The 16,854-nt window shown below is 48.3% G+C and overlaps 1 protein-coding gene across 5 annotated transcripts in view; it reads left to right on the top strand.

Annotated features, from left to right (window-relative positions):
- Positions 1–16,569, top strand: part of LOC147339678 (uncharacterized) — a 62,386-nt gene extending 45,817 nt beyond the window's left edge. For 2 of the 5 annotated variants that reach the window (XR_015158309.1, XR_015158305.1), the window contains one exon: positions 15,544–16,569. Coding sequence is in view for 1 of the 5 variants with exons in the window: in XM_086386069.1 (XP_086242195.1) it covers positions 10,560–11,348 (789 nt within the window). In the remaining 4 variants the exon portion in view is untranslated. Of the gene's footprint in view, positions 1–5,230; positions 5,677–6,848; positions 6,982–9,328; positions 12,165–15,543 lie in introns of those variants that run through there. The other 3 variants (XM_086386069.1, XR_015158310.1, XR_015158306.1) reach the window with 3 other exon arrangements.
- The last annotated feature ends 285 nt before the right edge of the window (positions 16,570–16,854 follow it).

Genomic DNA, 16,854 nt, shown 5'->3' with positions numbered 1-16,854 from the left:
AAACACAGTCAGTAGGATCCATCCATTCACCCATCTATCTATCCATCCATCGTATCTTCTTATCTACCTGTGTGTCCATCCACCCGTCCATCCGTCAGTCATATCTATCCATCCATCATATCTATCTATCCATCCATCCATCATATCAATCCATCCATCCATCCCTCAGTCATATCTATCCATGCATCCATCATATGTATCCATCCATCCATCATCTCTATCCATCCATGCATGCATTATATTATCTTTATCCATCTATCTATCATATCTCTATCCATCATCCATCAATCATATCTGTCTGCGTCTATCCATCCATCCTTAATATTTATTTGTCTGTCTATCCATCTATCCATCAGTGATATCTGTCTGTATATCTATCCATCCATCAATCATATCTATTTGGCTACCCATCCATCCATTGTATCTGTCTATCTATCCATCCATCCATCCATCCATCATATCTATCTATCCATCCATCCATCATATCCATCTATCCATCCATCCACCATATCTATCCATCCATCCATCCGTCATATCTGTCTATCCATCCATCCATCCGTCATATCTATCCATCCATCCATCCATCATATGTATATATCCATCTATCCATCCATCCATCATATCTATCCATCCATCCATCCATCCCACATATCTATCCATCCATCCATCCATCATATGTATATATCCATCCATCATATCCATCTATCCATCCATCCATCATATCTGTCTGCCCATCTATCCATCCATGTCTATTATCTACCTGTCAATCATCTATGTATCATCCATCTATGTATTAACTGTCTACATCTATCTCTATTATCCGTCAATTGTCTATTCATCTATATCAATATGTATAATTTTATCTGTATATATAGTATCTACCTATTAACCATCTATCTGTATCTGTACCTATACCTATATGTCATCCATCCATCCATCCATCTGCCTATCATCTATCTATCTCTGTCAACCTATCTGTCTATGTCTATTATCTGTCTCCATATCTATCAATCATCTGTCCATCTATATCAATACCTCCATCTGTTTACCTATCTGTATCTATTATCTACCTACCATCAGTCATCTGTCTATATCTTTACCTATTGTTGTTCATTTTCTGAGTCGCATCCAACTCTTTGCGACCCCATGGACCGCAGCACGCCAGGCCTCCCTGTCCATTACCAACTCCCAGAGCCTGCTCAAACTCACGTCCATCAAGTCGGTGATGCAATCCAACCATCTCATCCTCTGTCATCCCCTTCTCCTCCTGCCTTCAACCTTTCCCAGCACCAGAGTCTTTTCTAATGAATTAACTCTTTGCATCAGGTGGCTCAAGGATTGGAGCTTCAGATTTATCATCAGTCCTTCCAGTGAATATTCAGGCTTAATTTCCAAAGAAAGCTTTATTTTTAAGGAATTAGCTCATGCAGTCGTGGGAGCTGACAAGTCCATCACCTTCAGGGTAGACCAGCAGGCTGAAGACCCCAGGAAAGAGCTGATGTTGCAGCTGAAGAAGCCCAGAGACCATCTGCTGGCAGAATTCCTTTTTTTGCTCAGGGCAGATCAACCCTTAGGCTATTGATGCCTTCAACTGACTAGACGAGGCCCACCCACATCAAGGAGGGCAGTCTGCTTTACTCAGAGCTCACTGAGTAAAATATTCATCTTGTACCAAAAAAAAAACAAAAAACAAAAAACCTCACAGAAACATCCAGAATTATGTTTGATTGCCTCTGGGAACTGCAGCTCAGCCACATTTACCAATAAAACCAGCCATCACAGGCCATTCACACAGCCTGAATCTACGCCCAATTCAGGGAAAGAAAGAGAGAGAGACCCATGATAGAATGACTAAAGTCTTACCTGGGGATAGGAGCTAACACCTCTCAAACAGAAACTTCACAGCTGTGCCTTCCTCACTCGACAGGGGTCTGCCTCACTGACTAAAGTTTCCTTGCCAAGCTAAATGTTAGGTAGAATTTCCCCACCTTTCTGCCTCATCTACCTGGCATTTTCGAGCTGCTTCAAGGTATACCCCTCACTGCCTGTTGTTTATCCTCATGGACGCAGGGTTCAGCCTTCCTTACAAAGTCTGAAAAAATATGATGACATCCTGGTGCATTTCGGGGCACAAATACTTTTCATCAGTTGGTTATTTTTGGACAATCAGGGCAAAAGATATGAGAGACTTTGAGGCTTCTCACACTTGACTGGGTACTTGATTCCCTGGGAACCTTGTGAAAATACAGATTGTAATCCAGCAGGTCTGGGTGGAACTGAGGTTTTCACATTTTAAACGAGCTCTCGGGTGAAACCATTGATGGTGGTCCATGAACCGCAGTGATACCATCAACGTATAGACCTTTGGGTTCCCATGTGGCTCAGCAGTAAAGAATCCGCCTGCCAAGCAGGAGGTGTGCATTCACTCTGCGTCAGGAAGCAGGAGATATGGGTTCAATCTCTGGGTCAGGAAGATCTCCCCGAGAAGGAAATGGCAACCCCCTCCAGTATTCTTGCCCGGAGAATCCTATGGACAGAGGAGCCCGGTGGGCTGCAATCCCTGGGGTCACAGTCAGACACGACTTAGTAACTAAGCAACAACAAACAGATCTTCACATTTAGAAAGGGATGTGAAAGTCACTGAGTCGTGTCCAACTCTTTTTGAACCCCAGTCCATGGGATTCTCCAAGCCACAGTACTGGAGTGGGCAGCCATTCCCTTCTCCAGGCGATCTTCCCAACCCAGGGACCGAACCCGGGTCTCCCACATTGCAGGTGGATTCTTTACCAGCTGAGCCACCAGGGAAGCCCAGACACATTTAGAAAACCAGGACCCAAACTGGGCACAAACAAGTCTCTTGATTTCTTGTTTCTATGAGACCTCATCACCTGAACTTCTGTAAGTCCTTGGGTATCATCAAAGCAAGGTGTTGGCCCTACAGCCGGAGGCCTGGTACTCGGGAAGGTTGCGGTCAGCCACGGCGAGTCTCTGGGATGTTAGCTTCCTGTCATGAGCCAAGAAGCTCATTCACCACATGAAATAATGTTGTGACCCATGGGTGCCGACTCCCAAGGCTTCGACAAAATTATTCACTCCTATTCAAATGCTGGTAGCTCAGACAGTAAAGAATCCGCCTGCAATGCAGGAGACCCAGGTTCAATCCCTGGGTCAGGAAGATCCCCTGGAAGAGGTCATAGCAACCCAATCCAGTATCCTTGCCCACAGACAGAGGAGCATGGCGGGGCTACAGTCCACAGGGTTGCAAAGAGTCAGACGTGACTGAGCAACTCACGCTTTCACGCTATTCAATCGTACTCATATTTGCCGGGGTCCAGCCCCGGTGGAGTCAGGGGTTTCGAAGGGGAGATGGCATCGGCGATCAGGAAACAACAGCTTATTTAAAGGTTAATTAAAGATATAAAGAGTAATAGAATAAGGATAGCTCAGTGAGGAAATTCAGTGGAAAAAAGAGGCTGAATAATTCAGCCAGAAGGTGAGAGAAGAAACGACATGGGGGTGAACAAGGCCTGCACTTTATTTTCCAAAGTAGTTTTTATACCTTAAGTTGTGCATAGAGGATAATGGGGGAAGGGGTAGAGTCATGCAGTAAGCCAGGCTTTCTTCCTGCAAACTTATCATATGCAAAAGTTTAGGTGATTTGCGTCATCTTCTGGCCAAGAGGCCTGTTAACATTTTAAGACCCTTTCTTCAGAAAACTTATTTTTCTCTAAAGGTGATTAGTCAAGCGCCACCCTCCAAAAGCATTAGATAAAGTTGCATTCCTACAGAGCAAAGGTGTGGTGGGCTATAACAAGAAAAAGAATTAACTCAAGGGTCCCAGGTTACAAACATTAAAGCTACTATTTACACCAATTATATTAATCAATACACTGCCAGGGACACAGCAGGTAAGAGATATGGAGACTCAGCAGCAAACATTGGCCCAAAAAGTGAAAATCCCTTCACCAATACAATTTCTAATCAATCTTTTAACTACTCAAAGGAATCTGTGTTTAGACAGTTTAGAACATCTCATGCCTCTCACAGTTGGGAGGCTCTGAGCAATCACATGTGGCTGGAAAAACCTATTCAGGCAGGCTAGAGGACTTCCAAAGGAGTTTGTAGGTTGAAACACTGTCACACCCAGGAATTATTAACTGGAGCTGTAAGCTAACTCTTTTTTCAGAGAGAGGTAGTGGGGGACAGCCCCCCGTAAAGTCAGAGGTGTAGGTGAGAGCACAAAGCAGAAGGTAGGCAGACTCTGGTTTTGGGGGTAGATGCTCCAGAATTTCCAGGGGGACTCCTGAGGCTCGATCCCGCCTTTGCATATGCCGAGCCTCCTTCCTCATGACCTTTGCCACGGGTGGAGCTCCTGCTCCCGGCACATATTGCAGCGTAAAAAGCCAGGAGCAAGGTAGCCAGGAGGGGCACTCAGCTTAGGTAGACAGATTCCCACCGACTCTCAAGGTCCAGGTACACAGAACCCCTCATAGCACCCAGCTTCCACTCCAGTCCATTGACAACCAACCAGAGGGCTCCAGCATGTCCTCCACTCCTGTTTCTGCAGAACGATTTCTGTATTGCATTCCTTTCTTTGCGGGGCTGCGTTGGGTCTTCACTGCTGAGTGCGGGCTTTCTCTCGTTGGTGTTGAGCGTGGGCTTCTCTCTAGTTGTCTTGCACGGGCTTTTCATTGTGGTGGCTTCTCCTGTTTGCAGCTTTTTCGGGCCTCTAGAGCACAGGCTCAGTAGTTGTGGCACACGGGCTTAGTTGCTCCGAGGCCTGTGGGATCTTCCCGGACCAGTGATTGAAGCCGGGTCCCTTCCCTGCATTGGCAGACAGGTTCTTATCCACTCCACCACCAGGGAAGCCCACAGAACGATTTCAGTTGCATTGGTTTTGAAGAGGGGGGCGCATGGAAGAGCAAAGCAGGAGGCTTCGCTCTGTGCACAGACAAAGGCCACCTGCCTTTTCAGTAAAGAAAGGAAGCTGCAGGGGTCAGACTCTCAGCCACTGCAGCCGCCCCCAAGGGTGCACCCTCGGGGGACTCAGGGTGGAGAAAAACAGGAGACTGGCCCCAGAGCGCTGAGGTGCCCATCAAAGGAATGATTTCAATGAGCCCAGACTCTTGCAGCTTCCTAGACACAGAAAAGCCCTAAACCCATTCACTTGAGATGTTGCTATTTTGTGACGTGCATAGTAATCTTTTGATTTCAATTACATGCGTTTTAGGTTTGCCTGTTTTTGCAAAAATTCGTATACATCCTGGCCCCTCCCATACCTCTTTGGGACAGACCCTCCAAGCTCTCTGAGAGGCTCTTTCCTAGGCTATAGTCCTCAGTAAAGTCACCAAAGGAGATCAAACCAGTGCATTGTAAAGGAAATCCATCATGAATATTCATTGGAAGGACTGATGCTGAAACTCCAATCCTTTGCCCACCTGATGCAAAGAGCCGACTCACTAGAAAAGACCCTGATGCTGGGAAAGATTGAAGGCGGGAGGAGAAGGGGACGACAGGATGAGATGGTTGGATGGCATCACAGACTCGATGGACCTGAGTTTGAACAAACCCCGGGAGATGGTGAAGGACAGGGAAGCCTGGCAAGAGTCAGATACGATTTGGCGACTGAACTGCAACAACAAAGTCATTAAATAAAACAGATTTTTCTACTTTTGAGTTGTGCGTTCTGTTTTTTCAATTGACTGCGGATGGCACAGAGCCATGACCAAATTCAAAGGAGGAAAAACAACTGACATGTATAATTATGTATATTGAATACATTTGGTTACATTTATATAAAAACATATAAATATATATATATATGATTTTAGAAACTAAGAGAGAATAAATATATATGACTTCACACATTGCTCCAAAACTGAGATAGAATCAATTCCTGCTGTTTTGTCTTCCATAACATGTCAGATCTTAGTTCCCCAAAGTCGCACTCCCCCTGCATTGAAAGGCAAACTGTTAACTCCTGGACCATCAGGAAGTGTCAATTCCTGCTGTTTTAAACTACCAGCTTTGGGGTGTTTTATTACAACAGCCCCTGGAAACAAACACCCCACCTAGACATCTTAGCAGAGAGAAATCTCACAGAAATACACGCATAAGCTATGAGTTCCCCAATGGCTCAGCGGTAAAGAACCTGTCTGTCAATGCAGGAGACACGTATTCGATCCCTGGGTTGGGAAGATCCCCTGCAGGAGGGCATGGCAACCCACTCCAGTATTCTTGCCTGGAGAATCCCACGGACAGAGGAGCCTGGCAGGCTGAAGTCCATCGGGTCGCAAAGACTTGGACACGACTAAGCAACAACTCAGGCGTAGCTGCCTAATAGAATATACGTTGGTGATTTAAGTGCTTGTGAGGAGAAACAGAACAGTCCGAATACAGATTTCTCTGTGTTTCCTGGGAGCTGCTTGCAGCAGGAGGCGAGGGGGACGGGCGTGTCCCGGCAGGTTTGCTTTGGAAGCCTTTCGGGCGTGGTTTCCAAACCTCTCCAAGAAAGCCTAACCCGGACTTCGAAGCTGGCGGGGAAATGGTGCTGTGATTCCAGATGGCTCCAGAGCGGTGCAAGCCGCACATGTTAACTGTTAAGTCTAAGGAAACGGGGAGCCCTTACCTGGATCCCACTGGACCCATGCCCAAAAGACGGCTGGAGGGTGCTTACCACACAAAGCAAGGGGAGAAGCCCGCATACCCTGCAGCAGGCACACGCCTCTTTTTCTTTTGCGTTCTATGCTCATTCACTAATATTCCTCTTAGGAAGTGTCAACTGAAACAAACAAAAAAAGCACAGCCGGAGAGTTGTGACTTAACATTTTCCTTGTTCTGTCCTTCAGTTGTATCCGACTCTTTGTGACCCCGTGGACTCCAGCACACCAGGCCACCCTGTCCATCACCAACTCCCGGAGTTTACTGAAACTCGTGTCCATCGAGTCGGTGATACCATCCAGCCATCTCATCCTCTGTCGTCGCCTTCTCCTCCTGCCTTCAATCTTTCCCAGCAGCAGGGTCTTTTCCAATGAGTCAGCTCTTCGCATCAGGGGGCCAAAGTATTGGAGTTTCAGCTTCAGCATCAGTCCTTCCAATGAATATGCAGGCTTGATGTCTTTAGGATGGACTGGTTGGATCTCCTAGCTGTCCACGAGACCCTCAAGAGCCTTCTCCAGCACCACTGTTTACATACCATCTTTTCTAATCGATTTATCACTTGTCCTTTTGAACGTAAAGCGTTCCTCACTGTGACAGCTGCAGGCATTTGGGACCGCAGTTGGCGGGCGGTCTCAGGGGCTCTCCGTGAGAATGAAGGTGGTTCTCTCACCAGATGGTGTGGTAGGACCCGAGTTCTGTTCAGAGCAGCTTACGATATGCCTCGTCAGTAGAAGCCTGCAAGAGCTTCTTGAACTGAATTCCTGTGTCGAGTCCAGATTTGATCTGTGCGTGCTAAGTCGCTTCAGTCGTGTCCGACTCAGTGGGACCCCATAGAGGGTAGCCCCACCAGGCTCCTCCATCCAGGGTGTCTCCAGGCAAGAATACTGGAGTGGGTTGCCATGCTCTCCTCCAGGGGATCTTCCCGACCCAGGGATGGAACCTGGGTCTCCAGCATTGGCAGGCAAATTCTTCACCGTCGGAACCACGTGGGAAGCCCTGCCAATGCACACGGAGTATAAGTACCCCACCTCCCACACCTGTCCCCAGATCACCCTGGGAAATCATTTACACTGTTTCTCATAGCATCACCACGATATTACCCTCCCCAGTCACCTTGACAGGGCTGGCTCGGTAATTCCTCCCGCTCCTTGGCCAGTTTCTGTCCTTGTGTGACCTCCCTGGACTTTGCCCAAATTTTCCCAAGTTCACGCCCATCGAGTCTGTGATGCCATCCAACCATCTCATCCTCTGTCGCCCCCTTCTCCTGCCTGTAATCTTTCCCAGCATCAGGGTCTTTTCCAGTGAGTCAGGTGTGATATTTGGGCTAACTCCGGGAGATGGCAAAGGGACAGGGAAGCCTGGTGTGCTTCGGCCCTCGGCGGTCGCGAAGAGTCGATCACGACTTGCTGACCGAACAGCAAACGACCTCCATACCTACTCTGCTAGAGCCCCCTGTCCCAGCCTGCGTGCAGCTCACAACCCAGGCTGAGTTTCTGGAAGCAGGACGGTGGAGACGGGATGCGTCAACCTGCTGTGTCGAGAACAGTCTATGATGATGCTGGAGACGAGGATGGCCCGTGTTGCGTACAGAGGACGTCTGAGCAGAGAGGCTGGTACTTTGAGCATCCCGGAGATGGAAGCGGGTAGGGAGAAGCACCCTCTCTGGGGCTTTGATGAGCCACACGCATACACGGAAGGAGTATGTGTGCTTGTCTGGCCTTCTCCTCCCCCCCCGGAGCTTCTCCGGTTCCCGATGACTCCGTGTCTTCTCACTTTGCCATCTCCGCTTCTCCGCCTTGACACCCGTCACCGCGGTCTGGCTCACTGACACCATCTCACCATTGAAGGCTTTTGTGGAGCGTGGCGGAGGCGTCAGACACTCAGCCAGGCACCGGGCAGACAGAAATGAGCCCTTGCCGGAGCCCCAAGGTGTGATGAACAGATGCCAGAGATCATCAGGATATGCGGCAAAATGGTACCAAGTCTGTCTCCTGTGAGTGTGAGTTTGGGGAAACAGAACTTGTCAGTCTTTACTGAGGAGTGGGGTTTGTTTTTGTTTTTTTGAACTTTTTATTTTGTATTGGGGGAGAAGGAAATGGGTAGCCACCGCAGTATTCTGGCCTGGAGAATCCCATGGATGGAGGAGCCTGGTGGGCTACAGTCCATGGGGTCGCAAAGAGTCAGACACGACTGAGCGACTAACACTCTCAGTGTCACACTTCCATCCTCCCCCAAACTCCCCTCCATCCAGGCTGCCACGTGACACTGAGCAGAGTTCCCGCTGCTGGACAGTAGGTCCTTGCTGGTTCTCCGTGTTAAACACAGCAGTGTGTCCATGTCCATCCCAGACTCCCTGACTATCCCTTCCCCCATCCTTCCCCCTGGTGACCATAAGGTTATTACAGAGTATTGAGCAGAGTTCCCTGTGCTGTCCAGCAGGTCCTTGCTGGTTCTCCATGTGAAATACAGCAGTGTGTCCATGTCCATCCCACACTCCCTATCCATTTACCGTGTCTTTCCCCGCTGGCAACCCTAAGTTCGTTCTCTAATAAGTCTGTGAGTCTCTTTTATGTTTTGTAAGTTTATTTGTGTCATTTATTTTTAGAGTCCGCATATAAGGGATGTTATGTGATATTTCTCCTCTGTCTGACTTTATGAGTAGTTTTTTTTTAATTTTTAATTTTACAATAAGGGCTTTATAGTATCGTGATGGTTTTTGCCATACGTCAGCATGAATCGGCCATAGGCATACACATGTCCCCTCCCTCCTAACTTCCCCCATCTCCCTCCCCACCCCACCCTTCCAGGTTGTCTGAGAGCACCGGCTTTGGGTGCCCCGCTTCATATATCAAACTCCCACTGGCCCAATTGAAGTATGGTTGACTTACAATATTGTATGAGTCTCAGGTGTGCAGCAAAATGATTTAGTTACACATGAATCAGCTCAGTCCAGTCGCTCAGTTGTGTCCGACTCTCTGCGACCCCATAGACCACAGCACGCCAGGCCTCCCTGTCCATCACCAACTCTCGGAGTTTGCTCCAACTCATGTCCATCAAGTCGGTAATGCCATCCAACCGTCTCATCCTCTGTCATCCCCTTCTCCTCCCGCCTTCAGTCTATACATGAATATATACGTATGTTTTTTGGTTCTTTTCCATTATTGATTATTAATAAAGTTCCCTGTGCTTTACTAGTAGGTCGTTGTTTATTTTACATACACTAGTGTGTATCTGCTAAATCCAACCTCCTAAAGTCACCCCCTCCTGCCCCTCTGGGGACCATAAGTTTGGTTTCTATGTCTGTGAGTCCGTTTGTGTTTTGTAAGTCAGCTCACTTGTACTACTTTTTAGAGTCTACATATAAGTGATACATTTGCCTTCCTCTGACTCACTTCAGTCAGTGGGATCATCCCTGGGTGCAGGCATGCTGCTGCAAATGGCATGGCTTCCTTCCCTTTTTTATGGCTGCGTAATATTCCATTGCGTATATGTACCACATCTCCTTGATCCATCGTCTGTCGCTGGACACTTGGGTTGCTTCCACGTCCTGGCTGTTGTAAATAGTGCTGCAGTGAGCAGTGGGGTGCGTGCATCGTTTTGAATTAGCGTTTCCTCTGCATGTGTGTCCAGGAGCGGACTTGCTTGATGGATTTTTAGTGTTTGGAAGAACCTCTGTACTCTTCTGCATAGTGGCTGTGCCGTGTTCATCACCATCATCAACGTTTACAACCATTACCACCTTCATCACCATCACCAGCCTCACCGGCATCAGTATTATCACCATTACATTCACCACCACCATCCTTATCACCGCCGTCATCCTCACCACCATCGTCGTCAGCGTCACCGCCATGACGCCCACCATCATGACGTCATGACGTCACGACGTCTGTGTCGTCATGACGCTCGTCGTCGTCATGACGCTCACCATCTTCATCCCCATCAGCCTGCCCATCCGCGCCGTCACGGCCGTCATCACGAGGTTCGCCATCAGTGAGGCCACCGTCGCCTCCGTCAGCATCGTCACCTCCGTGATGACTCACATCATGATCGCCACCGTCACCAGCAGGCTCACCGCCGCCCTCCACGTTGCCACCAGCACCGCGCTCACCGTCGTCCCCCCCGTCACGCTCACTGTCGTCCCCACCACCATCGTCAGCATCATCACATCCACCGTCACCTCCTCCACGGTCATCAGCAGCACCACCGACACCATCATGGTGTTACAGAAGTTGAGCCTCGCTCACGGTCACGGAGCTGACACCGTCACTCACACACAGACCTTCCAACGCAAGGGTCTCTCTTCCCATCCGCGTACCACGTGCCAGAAGCCGTCCTTCAAAGACAGACGCAGCGTGCCCTTTCCTCTCCTCGTCTTCTCCCTACTTGCCCCTGGAATGGGGAACCACCCCCTGGACCACAAGGATACGGACCATAACTCAGGGTGTGGGAGCAGGGAAATGCAAGAACCCTGCTTTCTGAGGACTGACACGAGCCCTGGACCGCCCCTCGGGGTGACCTTTACATGCGACAACGTCGCATTCCCCCCATTTTCCAGCACTGCTGTTTTCAGCCTTCTCCTCCTGCCAGCCCGAATCCTGCTGCAGCCTTCAAGCTCCACAGACCCTGTAAACCACCCCCCGGTCCCCCTCCGCATTCCTGCACACACGCCCAACCCTCCATCCTAACTACTCTGCAGGCAGCTCAGCCATTTTCGTAATCTGATTTGCTTTTGATCGATGTCGGGAAGAATAAAAGCAGGGGGTTCCCAGGGCAGACCTGGACCAGAACCATCAAAGTGCATCAGGTGAAATCGCTGAGGATACATGTTTGAAAAGTGTTGGCTCATCGTGAGAGATGTCTGGGACAGCTCTTAACACGATTTTGTAAAAACCCAATATATTCTAAACTGCACCTCTTTCCACCTCTGGCGCAGATCCAGCCAGCAAATAAGGGAGGTCTTTCCTCTTTGATCCTTCATCCCAAATTGATCATCACCGATAAATGAGATCAAAGCTTCCAGACCCTCATGTCTTAGAGCCTTCTGGGAAAGTGAGTGTTGAGCCATCATCAGAGTACAGCTGGATGTCGGCGTGGACAGCTCAGTGTCACAGGGGCATCACTGCCTTTCAGCCTTGCCCTGCCAGGATTTCACAGTCCTTGCATGTGGCTTGGGAGACACAGCTCTAGGAGGAACAGTGATCCTAGGAGTGAGTCTAGCATCGCGGGGCATTTTTCTGACACAACGAGATGCTGATTGTCAGAGATAGTAAGGCTCAGGGCTCGAGAGTGGTTTCTGTCCCAGAGACAAGCTTTTTTTTTTTTTTTTTGAACTATACAGCAAAGAATCTGCCTGCAATACAGTAGACGCCGGTTCAATCCCTGGGTCTGGAAGACCCCCTGGAGGAGGGCAACTCACTCCAGTTTTCTTCCCTGGAGAGTCCCATGGACAGAGGAGCCTGGTGGGCTATACATTCCATGGGGTCGCAAAGAGAGACAACTGAGTTAGTAAGCCTTTTACCTTTCAGGGCTCAGGGCTGGACGGTGGTGTCTGTCCCAGGGAGAGGTTCTTTTCTTCAACCGAAGTATAGTTGATTTGCAATCGTGTGTTAGCTCCATGTGTCCAGCAGAGGGACTCAGTTATTGTTTGCAGATTATTTTCCTTACATGTTTTTATAAAATACTGTTGTTGTTCCCTGTGGCTTCCCTGGTGATGCTAGTGGTAAAGAACCAGGCTGCCAGTGCAGGAGACATAACAGACTCAGGTTTGATCCCTGGGTCGGGAAGATCCCCTGGAGGAGGGCATGGCAACCCACTCCAGTATTCTTGCCTGGGGAATCCCATGGACAGAGGAGCCTGGCGGGCTGCAGTCCATGGGGTCACAAAAGAGATGGACACGACTTAGCTACTGAAGCAACAAACATTTTTGCTCACTGTCAGTGGGTGGGATCTTAGTTCCCTGCCCAGGGATGGAACCCCAGCGCCCTGAAGTAGATGTGCAGAGTCTTAACCACTGGACCCCTAGGAACCCCAGTCGGTCCTTGTTGATTGCATATTTCGTATACAGCAGTGTTCCTTCCACTATATTAAGTCTCTGTTCATCCCCAGATCCTGATTTACCTCTTCCTCAGCCCTTTCCCCTTTGGTAATCATATTTGTTCTCTATATCTACGAGCTTGCTTCTGTTTGGTAGATTTGTCTTATTTTAGATTCTACATGAGTGATAATGTGTATTTGTCTTTCTCTGTCTGACTTACTTCACTTACTGTGACTCTGTCTAGGCTCATCTACATCGCTGCAAGTGGCACCATTTAGTCCTTTTTTATGACTGTGTAATATTCCACTCTGTATATATGTACCGCATTTTCTTTATCCGTTCCTCTACTGGTGTACACTTAGGTCACTTCTATGTCCTGGCTGTTGCAAATAGTGCTGCTGTGGAAACAGGGGTGCATGTGTCTTTTTGAACCATAGTTTTCTCCACAAATATGCCCAGAAGTGGGATTGCTGGGCCATATTGTAGCTCCGTTTTTAGTTTTTGGAGGAACCTTCATGGTTTTCTCCATCATGGCTGCACCAGTTTAGATTCGCACAACACTGCAGGAGGACTGCCTTCTCCCCACACCCTGGGAGGGACCATCTTGATATCACCAAGGCGAGCTGCAGTCTATCTGTGACCCAGAACACGGCCCTGAAATTCTGAGAAAGCCCAGAGCTGATGTTGTTGGGGAAACAAAACCCTCAGTTTGTAGGATGTTTATGCAAAATGCCAGCTGGGAAATACATGGAAACAGTTCTGTCACTGACCTTCCAGTGGCCAGGACGGCTCATCAGAAATGCTTGGAGAGCTGGCTCTGCATTGACTCCTAGCAAGGGCTGTGTGCAAAGCCGGCTCAGTGTTGACCAGAAAGAGACATCTGGGTCTTTCTGCCAAAAATTCAAATTAGTCTTGCAAACAGCAAGGATTTAATCCCGCCCAAAGAAAATGGGATTAAGGGAATAGCATTGCAGAAAATGCTACTGGAAAAAATTTCAGAAGATGGAGCACAATCCTTGTATTTATTTTTTATGTGCATGTTTTATTTTATATTAGGGTACAGCTGATTTAAAAAATGTTGTGACAGTTGCAAGTAGACAGCAAAGGGACTCAGCCATATGTATACATGGATCCATTCTGCCCAAACTGCCCTCCCATCCAAGCTGCCACATGACATTGAGCAGAGTTCCCTGTGCTGTCCAGCAGGTCTTTGCTGGTTCTCCATGCTAAACACAGCAGTGTGTCCATGTCCATCCCAAACTCCCTAACTATCCCTTCCCCCATCCTTCCCCCCTGGGAACCATAAAGTGATTACAGAGGATTGAGCAGAGTTCCCTGTGCTGTCCAGCAGGTCCTTTCTGGTTCTCCATGTTAAATACAGCCGTGTGTCCATGTCCATCCCAAACTCCATGACTATCCCTTCCCCACATCCTTACCCCCACATGTTCATTTTCTACGTCTGTGAGTCTGTTTCTTTTTTGTAAGTTCATCTGTATTATTTGTTCTTGGTGATGGCTTAGTTGATAAGTTGTGATCAGCTCTTTTCGACCCCATGAATTGTCGCCCGCCGGGCTCCTCTGCCCATGGGGTTCTCCAGGCAAGCATACTGGAGTGGGTTGCCATTCCCTTCTCCATTTCTTCTTAGACTCCCCGTATAAGTGATGTCACGCAATACTTCCGCTTCTCTCTGACTTATTGGACCTCACTTCATATGATCATCTCTGGTTCCATCCACATCACTGCAACGGGCATTCATTCCTTTTCATGGCTGCGTAATATTCCACTGTGTCAATGTACCACATCTTCTTTCTCCATTCCTCTGTTGATGGACACTTGGGTTGCTTCCATGTCCTGGCTGCTATGAACACTAGGGTGCATGTGTCTTTTCAAATTATGATTCTTCTCTGGGTACTTGCCCAGGAGTCGGATGGCTGGCTCACACAGTAGTTCTGTCTTCAGTTTTTTAAGGAACCTCCATCGTGTTCTCCATAGTGGCTGCAACCAATTTACAACCCCTCCAACAGTGTAGGAGGCATTCCCTCTTTTCACTTGAATGTATTGTTTGCCCCACATACAGCTGCTCTGGGGGTTCGGGCTTCAACATATGAACTTTGAAGGGACCTGGACCGATGGACGTGAGTTTGAGCAAGCTCCGGGAGTTGGGGATGGACCAGGAGGCCTGGCGTGCTGCGGTCCATGGGGTTGCAGAGAGTCAGACACAACTGAGCTACTGGACTGAACTGAACTGAAGCTGTCTGTAGCAGCAGGCTTGAGAGAGCCATGCAGGACTGTCAGAGCCCAGCACTCGAAGCTCAGCTCCGACCTCATTCCGTGACTCAGTGGGAAGCTCGCCCACCCCGCTGGGAACCTGCTGTCTCTAGGAGCCAACCCAGCCCCTCCCCAAGTCTGCAGAGCCTTCATGCCTTTCAGGTCCACTGCCCTGCTGTGTCCCTCAGCCCCAGTCCCCAGCCTCGCCACCCAGATCCCAGCTGCCAGGACCTGGCGTTGACTTTAAAAAAAAACAAGTGCAACGTGAGAGCTGTGAGTTAAGTTTGACTTGGGTACGAAATGAGGACTGCAGCTGTGGAGACAACACCTCAGACAGCTCTGAGAAACTGCTCCAAAGAGGCAGGGAGGGGTAAAGTTAATACAGATGTGATTTTGGTAAACGAGGGTGGTTTAGTCACTCTGTCATATCTGACTCTTTGCGACCCCCTGGACTGCAGCCCACCAGGCTCCTCTGTCCATGGGATTCTCCAGGCAAGAAGACTGGAGTGGGTTGCCATGCCCTCCTCCAGGGGAATCTTCCCGACCCAGGGATTGAACTCGTGTCTCCTTCATTGCAGGTGGATTCTCTACCGTCTGAGCCACCAGGGAAGCCAAATGGGGAGTTTGTGCAATCAAAGGGGTAATATTTTGCAAAAAGGTTTCTGCTGATCTCATCGACTGTCGGGAGCCAGCGTGAGGACCTCCACCCGTGGCAAAGGTCATGAGGAAGGAGGCTCGACATACGCAAAGGTGGGATCGAGCCTCAGGAGTCCCCTTGGAAATTTTTGAGCACCTACCCCCAAAACCAGAGTCTGCCTACTTTACTACTTTGTGCTCTCACCTACACCTCTGACTTTCCGGGGGGCTGTCCCCCACCACCTCTTTCGGAGAAGGAGTTAACTTAGAGCTCCAGTTAATCAAAACTTCTGGGCATGACAAGAGTGTTTTAACCTACAAACTTCTCTGAAGGTTCTCTAGCCTTCCTGACAGGCTTGTCCGGCCACATGTGATTGTTCACAGCCTCTCAACCATGAGAGGCACGAGATGTTTTAAACCTTTTAAAAATAGGTTTTTTAGAGAAGTTAGAAAACTATTAGTATAAGTATAGTGGGCTGATTAAAAATTGTATTGGTGAAGGATTTTTTATTTGTTGAGCCAATGTTTACTGTTAAGTCTCTACATCCCCTGTTTTTATACACATTAATGAATATATGGAAAAAATAAGTATTAATCTTTGATATTAATCACGTTGGACCTTAGGCTAAGCAAATTTTTTCTTTAAATAAAACCCACTACACCCCCACCTTATAGGAATGTAACTTAATCTGGTACCTTCGGAAGGTGGCGTCTGTTTTAAAAATAATCACCCCTGGAAAAATAAGTGTTTTGGTTGACTGACCACTGTCACAAGGAGAGGGTCATAAATTGTCAGCAGGCCCCCTGGCCAGAAGATGATGTAACACCCCTAAGACCTCTGTATACATTTGTATGAAGCACCTGACTTTGATAAGTCAGGACTGTTGACCCCACATGACTTTTGTATAACATCTCAGTGTATAAAAACAGACCCTGAAAAAATAAAAAATGGAATCAGTTCCTCAAAAGACTGGTCTCCCCATGTCGTTTTTTCTCTCACCTTTTGGCTGAATCTCCATCTGAAACGTGGAGGCTCGTCAAGCCTACTAATTACGTCTGGGCTTCTAAGATCTGACCGAGGAGGCCTTAGTGTCTCCTCTCCTTTGGGAGAACGGGAGGACGCCTGCGGCCTACGTAGGTGGCGTAAATTCTTTGCCTTAGAATTTTATTAGCTTTCCACATAAAGCAAGTTATTCGGCCTCTTTTCTCCACTGAATTTTCCTACTGAGCTATCTTTATTCCATTACTCTTTA

The sequence above is a fragment of the Bos grunniens genome, chromosome X (assembly GCF_055505025.1).
Source record: "Bos grunniens cultivar Pamir isolate PY7600 chromosome X, Bosgru_T2T1.0, whole genome shotgun sequence".
Classification (NCBI taxonomy): domain Eukaryota; kingdom Metazoa; phylum Chordata; class Mammalia; order Artiodactyla; family Bovidae; genus Bos; species Bos grunniens.
This window is presented reverse-complemented; position numbering and strand designations above follow the sequence as displayed.